We start from the raw sequence: 14,572 nt of genomic DNA, 5'->3' as shown, positions 1-14,572 counted from the left end.
TAAATGCCTGACAGAAAATACATAACAGCTTCACCTCCTTACTACACTCAAATACTTGCACCGACTATTGCTACCAGTTTTGTTTAACTCTGCACCTATTGTGGTCACTTAGACCGAGAATGATCACACAAAATTTGCAAATCACAATGAAATATGAACCATACATATTAATCCCTCCTTTGAATCATGTTTAGATTCAGTGGAGCAGTGCTAACTGAGGCTTTAAGCAATGTGTCCATCCAGAAATAACCCAGCATACTGCTCTTACCAGGCAAGAACTGGTAGGGAAGTTCAACACACTTGTAGAAAAAAAATAGTGAGAAGCAGGTGGACAAACTGTTGACACAGAATTAAATACCAATTTTAACTTCTTTGTAAACAAAGTTCTTCATCCTACCTATTTATGTAAAAACTTACGTGTACTGATACCTTATGTTGCTTGAGGGGGAAAGGGAAAAAAACTGTCGTGGCAGGTTAACGGGGGTTGGCCTTGTTTATGAGAAAATAATGAAAGTAACAGCAACAATTTATTAGCCTGGATGTTACCGATGGGAAGAATGCTTTGCAGCATAGAAGTTATGAGAAAGGCCTACAAAATTTAGTCCTGATACTGGTTATATCTTCTCTGTTGCAATTCCTTTAAATTTCCACTGCCTCCATATCCTCCTATTATAAAATAATATCTTATAATCTCCCTTAAAAATAAATGTATCTCCTCCTTAGAATTATGTAGGGTTTGCAAAACTCTGTGACAGCTGAAAAGCCACTGCACTCACTGCAGAGCACCAATTACTCAAGCACGCTGGGTATTTAGTTAATTTATTAAGAGCTTTAGGATCTGCCTGTGACAGATCTGAAATCTGACATTTCTGTGAGTCAAAAGGCTCCCAAACATTCTGATCCAAATGAATCAGTAAACTCTTGTCTGTGCTTGAGCTTCCTACAAACATACAAGGTCTTTCTTCCTCGTGCTCAGCTCTCCCCACCCTGATCCATTGGGATGCTGGCTATGGATGCTACGCTCTCTACAGGTCAGTTTTTGACCCTGAAGACAGCTAATGAGCTATTGCAGCTGACAAAGAGGCTCTCAGCTCTCAAAAATGAACTCCGTGAGTCTTCTGATGCATTTGGGCAGCCAGTGGTTGGGTCTGTGGGTCTTCCGGACGAGGCTGGAGCAAACAGCATCTTTAGTTGTACCACTCAAAATCTGAGAGCGTCAGATGTATTAATGGATCTGCCTGCGTAGCCTGCCCTCCTCTGCACTTATAATCTTGTGAGTTAACTTCCAAGCGACTTAGAAACTCTAAAAACACAGCAGCTGTGACTCCTCTTAAACAGCTCCTCAGTCACCATCCCTCCGAGAGCTTCGCCAGTCCGGTGTTACCAAGACTAACACAGTCAAGCCTAGCACTACCAGTTCTACAGGCTAGAAGAAATAATGACATTCATGAATTTAGCAAACGAGACAGAAGTTATGAATTTAATGATCTGGGAGCCAGTCTTGAGTTATGCAAAACACACTGAGTTAGGTATTCACAAAATTGCTCCAGCGTAATTGTCGGCACGTGGATTGTTTGCAAACAGCTTGCACAAACTACTTAGTGTTAATCATTTGTTCCGTGACATAGTTAGTCATGCACTATTTCTGCTCCTTGAGTGGGTGATTGTATCCTCCTCCTGAAGGAGAGGGTAAGAACCAGGGAAAATGAGGCGCGCCCCGGGAGTTTAACACAGATGAGCGCCTTCTACATAATACGGGAGCTTCATGTCTCACTAATCTCTGCAAGACGTTTGCGTCTCTCCATCCCCATGCAAATAATCCACGATGACTCTGCAGAGTCTGGTGAACCTAAGCCTGGGGACGAGGAATTCACGCCGACTATTTCTGGCACTGCGATTCTTTTTAACGCTCTGAGCAAGGGGGAGTGTTGCAGAGGAGTATCTAATTCCCCCAGACAACCTGAGAGGAAGGGATGACAGATCACCGCTCCAAAGAGTTTGGCAAGAACATACAAACTGCTGTCTCTCTCTGCAGGAAACAGTGCTGCTTCAGGGAGAGAGAACCTCCAGCAAAAACAGTCACAAAAAAAAAAGTATATTCCCTGAAGAAACAGGAATACTGGGATTTTTTTTCCTTCGATGTTTCAGTTTTCATTGTTTACATGATGTTAGCACTTGAATGCAAGTCTTGGTCAGTCTAAGATACAGAATCCTAGAATGGGATTGGAAGGGACCTTAAAGACCACCTGATTCCAACCCCCTGCCAAGGGCAGGGACACCTTCCACGAGACCAGCTTGCTACAAGCCCCATCCAGCCTGGCCTTGAACACTCCCAGGGATGGGGAATGTATTACAGTTATTGCAGCAATGTGCAGAATTATGCTTCCACAAACTTCAGTGACCTGGGATGGGACTAGAGGAGGTGAAAAACTATAAGCTGAATTGAATTTTGTTGCAATAAAGCTTTGATATCCCAGAAGTGCTCTGTGAGGTACCTGGCAAACTGGAGTGAAACAGTCAGCCAGCAGTGAGAATAAAAGCAACAAAGGGAGACACAGAGACCAGAATCTTCTGTTACAGGTTTGCTTGTCTTTTCTGGAAGGTAAGCAACCTCTGGAGAGCCCTCTTCAAGTAACTGAGGATTTTATCCACACGTGAGCATACTGATTGACACACATGTGGACTGTAAAACCAGGGCAGGGGTGGCCAGGCAAAGAGGTGTTGAGGACCAAAACTCATGAAAAGTAGGGATGCCACAGCAGTGCCACATTTTCAGTGGCAGACACATCATTGTCACGTTGGGCAGTCATTGTTTACAGACAGTCAGTGTGTCATGGGTAATTCTGACATCCCCTGGCAACTTTTAGTCCTCCAGAGGAGACTTCTGACAGAGCACAGAAATACATCTGGACTTCTTCATGCCTGGACTGGTAGACCAGCAGCTATTCCAGTACTCAGCCCACTGTATTTTCCTGTGGTTTTAACTGTATTGAAGAGGACTGAATTTCCCATTGGAGTCCCCTGTTGAGTGGTCAGACTGCAGACTCATTTCTCCTGCTCTTACTGACAATAATAAGCCATTTTGCTGCTTATTATTCTCCAATAAAATTGTAATAATTTTGTATGACTCTCCGAAGACATGCATTTGCTCTCATAGTGCTGGCATAGTACGGATCCACAAAAAGATGAATTGTCTGAATTATTCTTGATCATAGTTAGTGAATGGCTATCTGTAAGTTTTTAAGCGAAGTGGGAACTCTCTGGTGAAAATAACTCAAATTCAGGTAAAATTAAAGGTTAGAGTTGACAGAAGTCTGAAGTTTGCTTATGAATATATTTTTAGCATCACAGCAACAAATCACAGATCCTATTGGACTAGTTCCTCATTCAAAGCAAAACAATACCAGACTAAATGAAGTCTGAGTACATTTTTTTTGGGTTGTTTTTAAAAATGTCAATTGCATCAGAAACAGCATGCAGGCACTCACACAACTGAAAAGATTCGCTTCAGCTGTTTTTTTCTCCTCAACATGAATATTCTCCCCTTTTCATGAACATTTCAGTAATCAAATTACACTAGGAGAACTGCTCATGGAAAATGCACAGCAAAAGCAAACACGTGGAGTATGTGCATGTTCCAGATTCCATGTATATCTCTAATTCCTGTGTTTATCGGACTGGAAAATAAAAAAATCATGGGCTTGGTTAAACAACCAAAACTGCATCTCAAACTGGTCCTTACTCAAAGCCAGTGAAGTAAAAGGAAGCACTCTCACAGATGTTTTGGAAGGCTCTGGGATGCCGCCATTCCTTTGTTCTGGCTTGTTCCAGAAATTTCAGGTGGTTTTCAGGCAGAAAAAAAAAAAAAAAAGTCGGTGATTATCAGATATATTATTCACTGTGAATTCTCCCTTCATTTCCCTCTTAAAGTACAGTTCTGGGGAGGAGGAATACAAGGGCAGCTTGAGCTGGACAGCAAGCTCCCATTCCCTGTCAAACAGAGCATCTTTCTTCTGCTAATCATGTGGCACTGCTGCATCCCACCACAGGTCTAAATTTGCCACTTACAAACCTGCAAGGGTTGTGAACACCCCGGGAGGACATCGTGGCACAGCTCACTTCCACATAACTGCATGTTATATATTTATATGCACTGTCAAAATGGTGGGAAGATACGAAACTGTGTTTCACTGGAATCTAGCAGGCTGAGCTATTTATAAATAAGTGCCTTATTTTTGGTGCTCTTCAGTGCAGATGAACAGTGAGCGATGAGCAATTTATGTTGCTGATCATTTGTATCACAATAGAGCCTTGCAGCCTTTTTCTGCAGTTTATAGACTCTGTAAGTTCAGGATCTGTAGTATCCTACAGGGGAAGACAGGACCTCAGAACAAAGACCGATGGGCAAGATACAGAAACGATGAAATGAGCATGCCATACTGAAAATGGAAGAGTAGATAGATAACAGAGCATCTGAGAGAATATTTGAGCATTCCTGGGTATTCAGGGCATCAATATCCAAAACAGACCCACCACCCATCTCTGTCTCTTAAAACAAACTCTCAGTGTGAAGGAATCCTTTCCCAAGGGTATTCCACACTAAGGGATTTTTCATTTAAACAACAGAAGATAGCATTAAACAAAATACGGCATAATGAACATGAAATAAAAGTCATTAGAAGGATGACATGCTCTGAAGAAATCTTAGGGTTATAACTGGAGTGAAAAAGCACGTTTTAATTAACAGGCTTGTAAGCACCCTGTACTACGTAAATGATTCATGTGTATAAAAAGATGATCATAAGGATGACTGAATAATCATCATTTTGGCTTCCCTGTGTTGACTGCTGATGCAAGATTCCTAATCAGATGCCACAGGAGTATTGTTAACCACACCAGCCTATCCAGGCTATTTCTATGTTGATACATTGTGATAGGAACTTTTAAAGAGGTGATTAATAGGTGTTTTTTCTCTCTCCAGAATCTCTGAGGAAGAAACACTGATGTTTACCATGTTTTACCATTTCCCTGGAGCTCTGCAGCAGGCACTTTCACAGATCACAGAATGATTTGGGTGGGGAGTGACCTTAAAGACCATCCCATTCCAACCCTCTGCCATGCGCAGGGACACCAGACCAGGTTGCTCAGAGCTCCATCCAAACCTGGCCTTCAACACTTCCAGGGATAGAAGATGAGACATCTGAAATGTTCATGCCTCGATGCTTAAACAAAAAATACCAGAGCTTTTTGCTTTAATCATTTACCTGTGTTTGCCTCAAGGCTGCCAGTGGGTATCTATTTGTCCCCTTGGAGCTCTATAGTTTATTACCTATCACACAAAAAATTTAAGCGGAGGAAACCCAGGCACATACACCCTTCACCTTGTTGCCCTTCCAAGGTAGGGGTAAAATCAGCACTATGGTATTAGCATACTAAATGTGTGCTAAAACAACGTAAATCACAGTGAAAACACTTTCAGTACACTCTCAAAGGAGGGCAGCTCCAAATAAAGGTCAGATCTGTTTTTCTCACTTCTGATACTTACATTGGGTATGGAAAATTCTTAAAAACGACTGCTGTCCTACAGAAAGCAGTTACATATGAGTGAGTCTTACACACTCAGAAAGTGATAAATAATTATGCTCTCACCTAAAATAGCACCGGAAAATTACCAAACTGTGAACTCAATGATACTGAATTTTCATCTGATTTGCAAAATAAAAAGATATTTTTAAGCCAGTTTGAGTGAGTACGCTATTAAAATGAGTGTAATGTAACTGCTTTATCTGTAGCATCATTGAGAGAGGCTGGTGCATATTTCAGCTGCTCTTTCTGGTTATCATTTGCTATGTCTAATAGTTCTTTCTTTGCAACAAATGCAAAACTTCATTTTTAAAATCTCAGTTGATGCTTGAAGATCTATCTTGTCTTTTAACTCTGCCTTAAGTTAGAATGTCTTGTAAAATGTCGTATGAACAGCATGGGCAATCATTTCCCTCACGGTCTTAAAGAAGCTGAAAGTGGGATAGCATGCCTTCAGGGAAATACTAAGAGTTTAAAATATGCCTGTGCAGCACATTCATAGATTTTTATAATCCATTTCAAATACTTTCCACATTGTAAAACAGGCTTTGGAAAGTATCATCACAGATGAAAGCTGGTGAAGAAAAAGTAATAAAAATATTGTAGAAAGAAAAGGAAGAAATGGTGCCTGCTTCTTCTGAGCTCCCCAACATTTGATTTTTCCTGTGTAATAATAAGAATCGAATGATCACAGTAATTTCCCCATTTACTGTGGTTTAGTGTCAGCTGAGGGTGCACCTGTGCCCACCTCCACTCCTCCACCCCCCCATCTGCAGCCTGCAGCTACCCAGGCTGAAGCATTTCAGATAAAAGTTAATTATGCAGCACTAACGCTGCACACCAGACCCTTCCAAACCGCTGCCAACTGGAAACCTTCCCGTCGGCTTCTGAGGGCTCTCCCAGCTCACCATTCCTGCAGCAGAGAGCATCTGAGAGGTTCAGCATTCTCCCCCCACTCACTGATAAGGCACTGATAGCTTGCAGAGGCACAGGGGTGGCTGCCTGGCATGGGGGTGGCACCTACTCTCTGCTTGTACCAACAGTGCATTCCTGTGCTCCAAGGATGCAAAATGCTCATCAGTGGCTGTATGGACCTACACTGTGGGGGAATGACACACAGAGCCCAGGTCTGAGTGGCAAACATCAAGCCTGAACAGGGAGACGCTCTGGAACCCTGTCTGCAGCCAAATCCAAGTCTCAAGGCAAGCTGCACGCAAAATTTGGTTGAGATGCCCCACAAAGGCAGCATGTAATGTAACAATGGCTGTGGTACGCCTGTCTCAGTTCTTCATGGAGCTGTCCATGATTACCAAGACCAGTGTTATCAGCTTGCTGTGACAGCTGCGAAGCACTTGGGGCCAGGCTGAGAACTTCTGAGTCACGCTGATGAGGAGCCCCTTGAACAAGCAGCTTTGCTCGAGTGTGACTCCCTTAATAAATGAATCATCTATCAGTGCCGCCTACTCAAGCTCAAATCCTCCTCCCAGTTCTCCTGCTACTTCCACCATCTGCACATCCTTTCCCTGTGGTGGTGAGAACCAATTTGGCTGATTGACAGGGTTTTGGGGAAAATGTGGAGTCTTTCAGGGCCAGACTAGAAGTGAAGAACAGTCCCTAATGTCCAGAGCTCCAATCCTAAAGTCCTTGTGCCTGAACCTACTCCTATTTATTCGGAAATCCCTGCTGGGCACCTACTAGTAAGCTGCTATATGCATCCCAGTAACCTGGTACTCTGAAATCCTGACCAGAAGATATCTGACCCTGGGTCCCAGAGCATCATGAGGGACTCTAATTCTCAGCATCAAGTTTGAAAAAAGGCTTCTATTAATCACACCCAACCACGCCAAGGCCTCACACCCTTTGCAAGACGTCCTTCTGGCAATAGCAATAAACCACTATCTACCTCTGACATAATCCCTGTTCCCGTCACTGCTTCCTAGAGGCTGGCCTCATCAGTTTCCTGAGAAGTCTGCAGGGAAGACAGTGCATTTTGAGGGGGAAAAATGCTTTTTTGGGAAGTAACTGGAAGTAACTGTCCTTAGCTAGGGACCAAGACACCCCTGTGATTTCAACCCTGATTCAGGCAAGCCATTCTTCCCTGTGCTTGGTGATCCCAGCTCTTTGTCCAGAGCTTTCCTACAAAATGCAGTTCTTGTTTTGTGCTGCTAGAACCACAAAAAGTAAAGCGATAGCGAAGGGCACCTCTTCTTTTTCTTCTCAATTCAGCTTATTTTCTCCTTCTCTCCCCCTGCGTCACTGACATGTGATGTTTCCAGCTCTCTTGCTTCCTTTTCTTGTTTTCTTCCTCCTCTTTTCTCTGGATGCTTTCAGCTCTTCAGAACAAACTCTGCAATGCACAGCTATTTGTATTGCAGTGAGATCTGGTGCACTCTCTCATTCAAGCAAATTGAGAAGACAACAATTCCACTCTTTAAAAGCCCTTCAGTAAGACCTACAGAAACATGGGTTTATAATCTGAGTCTTTGTTGGAAGGCAAATTTAGGTTTGTAAAAGAAACTGCTTTTCCCAGTTTTCTGCTGATTACAATAAATGCATAAATTCTAGCCATGGTATGCCTGGTTTTCTTTCTCATTTAAAAATTACTTGGAAATCCAGAGAGGGAAATAATAGGACATGAGATAAACATTTTATTTCAGGGCTTAAAACTGTAACTAGATCCAGCACAGCCTAAAGTCCTAACACTGTGTGTTTTCAGTATTTCATGGGTTTAAATAGTAAACAATTTATCAAATATACCCTGAGAACTTTTGCAAGTAGTTTTTGAATCTAATCACAAGCAATAAATTGAGTAACACATCACAAGATCCTTTGTTGTTTTCTAGTTTCTATAGCTCTACTTCCATTTTGGTGGAAAGACAGGATACTTTCTCTGGCTTTCATGGACAAATTCTTGTGGGAAATGATATTGAATACTCCAACTTTTCTTTGTTAACAATCTGTTCAGTACAGTAACTTCTGTACTCATATAGAATCTGACAGCAGGTTGTCTTTAAATTTGTCTGTTCTAGGCCAAATTATAATTTTTACTTAGTGGATTAAGCCAAGTACTCTCTGATGTTTCTTCTGATAATGCCTGTCCTTCAGCAAAGTAATAATCAATGATTTAATGCTGTCATGTTTTAATCACTCATCCCTGACAGGAGTTTGTGCAGTGTGTTATGAAAGACCTAGCAGCAAGGAAGACATTGTTTTGTGAACACCCAGAATAGAAAAAAAAAAGCCAAACCCAAAATAAACATCATGTATGGTACTGAATTTGATGTTAACTCAGCTTTTCTGCTTCAGAGAATCAGCACAGGATGAGGAATGAGAAAATCTTGTTACTGGCCAGCTCTGAACGAGCACTCTCTCAGCGGAGTTCTGGCTCTTTCTGTCTCCAAGGGACTTTAAAATTATCCAGAGGAGAGAACTGAAATAAAAACATTCTGAACTGAAATAAAAACATTCTCAGCACTTTCCTGCACTCTGATAAAGGATTTTCTGCGGCTATGATTAACTGAATCCTCCTTAAATTCTCTAACTCCAGAAAAAGAGACTAGTTTGGGTTTTTTTTTTCCCTTTTCTTTGTTCCATGCAAAGATTTTTGATAGAGGAACTATCATGGAGGTCTCTGACTGAAAGAGAAGCAACTGGGCATTTGTTTGCACATCCTCTCAATTTCAGCCCTTGATTCCTCTCAAGGCCCCTCTCATAAACCCTCTTGAAGTGCACAACAGGCATGTGCCACACTCAGTGTGAGGTGAGGAGGGTCGGTGACCACGGGGAAAGACTGAACACATATTCCTCATCTACACAGGAACTCATACAAGCTTCCAATATCTGGCCTAAGACAGATTAGCAAAGACAGTTTGAATGACCAGAGCCTGCAGCCAAGCAGCCAATGTGTGTTGCATTCTCTCCCTGGAAAATTGAATTATTACAACTTTTTCCCCAGCCTATCAAAACCATTTTTCTGCAAAAATGAAATTCTGGCTCCCAGGAGGAAAGAAAAAAGTGTCTCTGGGCATTTAGTTGGGCAGAAGCTTTTCCACATCTCCACCCCTTTGCTGTAATTTCTGCCTGCCCTCATTGGTGCAATGCATAGTCAGTGTCCTGCAGGTCAGTATGACTTCTGAGGCCACTGTATTCACAGTGGTATTCCTGTCTATTTCCAAAAAGACCTATAATTCCTCACGCAGGGTGGTTTGATATATATATATATATCTAAAAATTAGGAAGCTGTTAAAAAAAAAAAAAAAGCTTAATTCCTTAAAAAAAAAAAGAAAAAATTAAATGTTTATAGGCAGTTTCTTTTTACAGCATCTGTTCTGAGGCTGAGCTTGCTATTTAACCAGAAAATTAAGTTTAACCTGGAATTCTGATTAGGTTTATTTATTCTTTTGACCCCTTCTGAAGTCATACCTGTAATCAGTAGCAGTGCAGTTTCAGATCCTCAAGAAACCAGGTAAAGGACAGACTGGCAGGGACTGATGGTTTGCAATTACTTTACTCTGTTTAGTTGCTTTGAAAAGATTCCCTTTCATGTTAACAGACATCAGAGGTGCTGATTTATCTGAAACCCACTAAAAATACTCCTTTAAATGCAGAGAACACTGCTGCAAACATGACCTCCCCTGTGTTTCTGATACTATCATCAACAAAATGGATATTACGGGCCATTCTTCCCAGACTCTCAGCTCTGAGCTGTACTACTAGAAGCAATATCACTGTATTTATTTACGGTTCATGTTCCCTGGATCTTTTCCCCTGTTCCATCCCTGGGAAAATTATTAATGATGTTGGCAATCTTGGAATCAAAAAATAAAGTGCTTCTCCTGATACACAAATACATAAGGTGACAAGCCTTGCCTCAGTGGCATCAGTGCTTGTGAGCTGCTGCCTCCAAAATAATGAGCTGTCGAAGCTTCACTGCAATTTGCATTTGTGTTAGTAGTAAAGAAATCCAGTGGTTTTTTTGCTTGCTGAATGACAGTGTTAAATTGTTACTTTTGCTTACTGAGTGTGAAAATTTACTGAAATGACAGTAAAGTGGGAAGAGTAAACAGTATTTTTTCAGGTCACAACTGCACTTGGATTTACCCTTAGTGTACGTTAGTAATTAAATCACAGATATAAAATGAAAAAAGTGTGTCACATTTTACTCTGTGTAGCCTCCGCTGAAGCCAACACACTCCTGAACCTCCAGAATAAGCTGCTGCATGTGGGAAAACAAATGGTGTACCACACCTTGTGATGGCTGTTGTCTTGTGATTGTTAATGTCACGGGGAAAGACTCTTTGCTCTCCTTCTTTTTCTTTTTTTTCTTTTTTTTAGCTTCAGGGTGGTAGAATTTAATGAGAAATGGATTTTTAAACACACTTGAAATACCACCAAACTTTTGAAAACACAGTCTATGTATCTTACCTGGCTGTAGTTGCCCGTCTGCGACACGGTGGATTTCCTCTCACATTACATATCTGAAGTATTACTATTATCATATTGAAATGTATTTCAGTTCTGGATCTTTATCTTCCCTTTCATTCTAAGCATTGCTTTTTGCCATGTTAGGGAAGATTTGCTCAAAGATCAACGTGCTTTTCAATTACAGTGAATATTTGCCTATTATAAACTTCTGCATGAAGTAATAGCATTAACATTCAGCAGCAGTACAAGACATTGCATGTGTATCTTCCTGTCCTGGTGTCATGTGGAAAATGAGACCTTGCTAGACATTACTACCTTAAAACCACTCAAATGAAAGATTCGAATGCCGAGGAGAAGCAGCATCTAGTGAACATTAGGTTTGTTGTGTTTGCCATGGTCTTCACACTCACACAGTGCAAACTGCTCTCCGAGAGCAAACAAGTTTTGGGTCTGCTTCTGTCCCTGCTTGGAAGAAAGATACCTGCAGGCACTGCCAAAGGCATGCTGCAGTGGTTTTGTGGGAGGGAAGATGCTCTGTCCAAGCATCAGTAGGAGGGGTGATCCCAGGGGTGCCAATTCAGAAGCAGGGTTAGATGTCAGTCTTCTTTTCTTCTTGGAAAATCTGCATCCTGGGCCTACCAGCAAGATCTGCCTCATCTACAACGATGCCATTTACAACTGCCTCCTCTAAGATGGCCAGTCAGCAGAAGAGGCCAGTCTGCAGCTCCATGTCTGTAGAGACAGCAAGGTGACAGGTCTGTGGTGTGCTCTTTCATGTCAGCTCTGGCATGGGACTGTGAGCAACACAAAATCCCTGTTTGCAACAGAGGTTGCTGAGGCCAACAACTCCAGGGACTCCTGGCTCCAATATGCTGTTGGAAATCCTGTAACCCTAGGAAGTATGCAAGGTAAGGCTGTTGTAGCACCGCCTCCAGCATCAGCCTTAAAATGGTATGTATTAAGTGGAAGTATGAAAAAACCAGTGTTCAGAGAGATGTCAGCCCCTCCAAGACAATCTTGAGGGACTAATACACTTGTATTACCTGCTGGCCTTTGAGTAAGACTGAGATTTTTTCTTTTAAATCCACAGAGCCTTGAAAAGTAATTATTTTTTTAGCTCAGCCCAAAGGAAAACAGAGTCTGTTCAGCACAGGTGCAGTGCCAGGCATTGGTTTCACTGTCACTGAAGGCAATGCCAGTTAAAGTCTGCTTAAGAACAAAGTCCTGATTTGGACAGACTGATCCATTGGGCTCCCTGCTGAGAACAATTTGAAAGTTAAGCAGGAGCTTTGAAGTCCATGGAAAGCAGCAATGAAATCTAACCTTGTGCTGCATGTGTTGAACACATCCTGTGAACTCAGGCAGCTTTAGGTGAACTTAGACCCTTCTCTAAGATGGAAGATAAAATAATGCTAACAGCCAGAGCAAGGCAATACTGGGTTCAGGATTTGGCCCTCAGGAAGCTTTGGCTGTTGACTCCAGCACCATTGTGCCTGCAGCTGCAAGGCTGGTAGATGTAACAGCAAACCTGGATGCTACTGGCACCATCAATAACAGAATTCACCAGCACTGATTACCCCTGAGTTTCTGCTTAAATCTAGAGAGACCTGAGTTACATGGGTTTTGCTGAGGCAGAAAAACCTAGCTGAATTAAAGGGGCTACAAAAGAGCTGGAGTGGGGATGTTGACAAGGGCATACAGTGACAGGACAAAGGGAAGCAGCTTCAAACTACCAGAGGGCAGGGTTAGATGGGATATCGGGAAGAAATCCTTGACTGTGAGAGTGATGAAGCCCTGGCACACGTTGCCCAGAGAAGCTGTGGCTGCCCCATCCCTGGAGCTGCTCAAGGCCAGTTTGGATGAGGCTTGGAGCAGGGAGGTCTGGTGGAAGGTGTCCCTGCCCTTGCCAGGGGGTGGAAGGAGATCGTCTTTAAGGTCCCTTCCGACCCAAACCACTCTGTGATTCAGACCAGCATACAGCAGTCACATCTTCAGTTACAGACCAGGAGCTACCTAACACAGACTTCTTCTACCTTTTCTGTCACAATTCAAACACACAAAAACTGAAAAAAACCCCAAACCCACTGAAATTTAACAGTGATCCAGGCTGTGGTTTATATTTGCTTTTGCCAAGCAAATTCACTCAGCAATCTTTTTTTTTTCTGATTACATTTTGAGACCAAAGTTGATCTACCTCTTCTTAGATAAAACAACTGTTTATCCTGTACTTTTAAAAGGCAGCTTGTACCATTTTATTTATGACTTCCCTTGCACAGGCCTTACAGAACAGAGCATTTTCTTCCAACCCTATTACCTGAAGGTGACTCCTGGCATCAAACACAGTTGCAAAATACCATCACCTTTCTCCATAGTGTGTAACACTAAGTTGCAATCTTTGTATGATAGAAAGTTTAGCTCCCGATGCTACTTCTACTTGTGCCTAAGACTGTCAAACACAAAAAATTCAGTTTTTACTATTCGACTATGACCTATATAATCAAACAAACAGTGAGGCTAGGCTGCAGTTTCCACAACTTCAGTTAGGCAACTCGAATTAGCAAAAATCTGATCTCGTACCAATGAATGAACTACAAGTACAGAAAATCCTGACGCTTTAGCTCAGCTTGGTGCAAAGTCAAGTTACACTGAACAACTTCCGTGAGAAGTGTCACCTGGTGAACAACCTGCAGTGCCCACACACGGACCACATTAAGATCAACAACAAACACACTCTCTGAAAGCCGTTTGGGGTTTTTTTGTTTACCTTTTTTTTTTTTTTCCTAACAACCTTCTTTTGATATGCAAAGCACGCCCTGGACCCCTCTTCTGCTCTCGTCTCTACAACTTATCGCAGTGAATGACTTCGAGCTAACAACTTCGCTTGTGCCACCGAGCTCTTGTCTGCCTTTCCACAGAGAGGATGCTTGTCCCCGGCCACCCCGGGGCTGAGACCCGGGGCTAAAGCGGAAGGGGGTGCCAAAGGAGGGAGGGATCGAAGAGCGATGCCGGCGGCCCCGGGGTCCGAGGGCTTCTCTCTCGGAGAGGGTCCTCCCGCCGCGACCCCTGCCCGGCTCCGACGCCCGTCCCCCGACCCTTCCCCGCAGGGCACCCGGGGCGCTGCCCTGCCCGCAGCTTTGCCCCCGTGCCCCCAGCGCCTTACCAGGCTCCGCCGGGGGAACTCGCCCAGCACGATGCTGACCACCGGGATGCGCAGCGCCGCCGAGATGAAGTCCAGCTCCAGCATCTCCCCACGGCTCTGCGGGAAGGCAAGGATGGCGGAGACCCCCTGCACCACCACGGTGTGGCAGAGACTCTGCAGGAAGGAGACGGGGTCGTTGCTCCAGGAGGCGCTGGCTGAAGAGAAGGGGAAGAGGGGCAGGTCGCCCAGCCCCGCCTCGATCGCCATCACCACCTCCAGGGACAGGTTGTAGGGCAGCAGCCCGGGCACGCCGTTCAGGTTGGCCACGGCCAGCAGCAGCGCGTCCCGCGGCGAGGGGGGCGGCCGCCGCTGTCCCCCGCCGCCCCCCGCCCGCCGGCCCCCCGGCCCCTCGGGGCGCCCGCCCTA

General features: G+C 43.6%; 1 protein-coding gene across 1 annotated transcript in view; it reads right to left on the bottom strand.

Moving 5' to 3' along the window:
* GRIN3A (glutamate ionotropic receptor NMDA type subunit 3A) overlaps window positions 1–14,572 on the bottom strand; it is a 68,809-nt gene that overhangs the window by 53,072 nt on the left and 1,165 nt on the right. Inside the window, exon 2 of the mRNA XM_042021498.1 lies at window positions 14,168–14,569. Coding sequence (XP_041877432.1) covers window positions 14,168–14,569 — 402 coding nt within the window. The remainder of the gene's footprint in view (window positions 1–14,167; window positions 14,570–14,572) is intronic.

Source organism: Corvus kubaryi, unplaced genomic scaffold, assembly GCF_017639235.1.
Source record: "Corvus kubaryi isolate FWS band 111438036 unplaced genomic scaffold, C.kubaryi_AGA036_p1.0 37148, whole genome shotgun sequence".
NCBI lineage: Eukaryota > Metazoa > Chordata > Aves > Passeriformes > Corvidae > Corvus > Corvus kubaryi.
The sequence above is the reverse complement of the archived record's forward strand: the minus strand, read 5'-3'. Positions and strand labels throughout refer to the sequence as shown.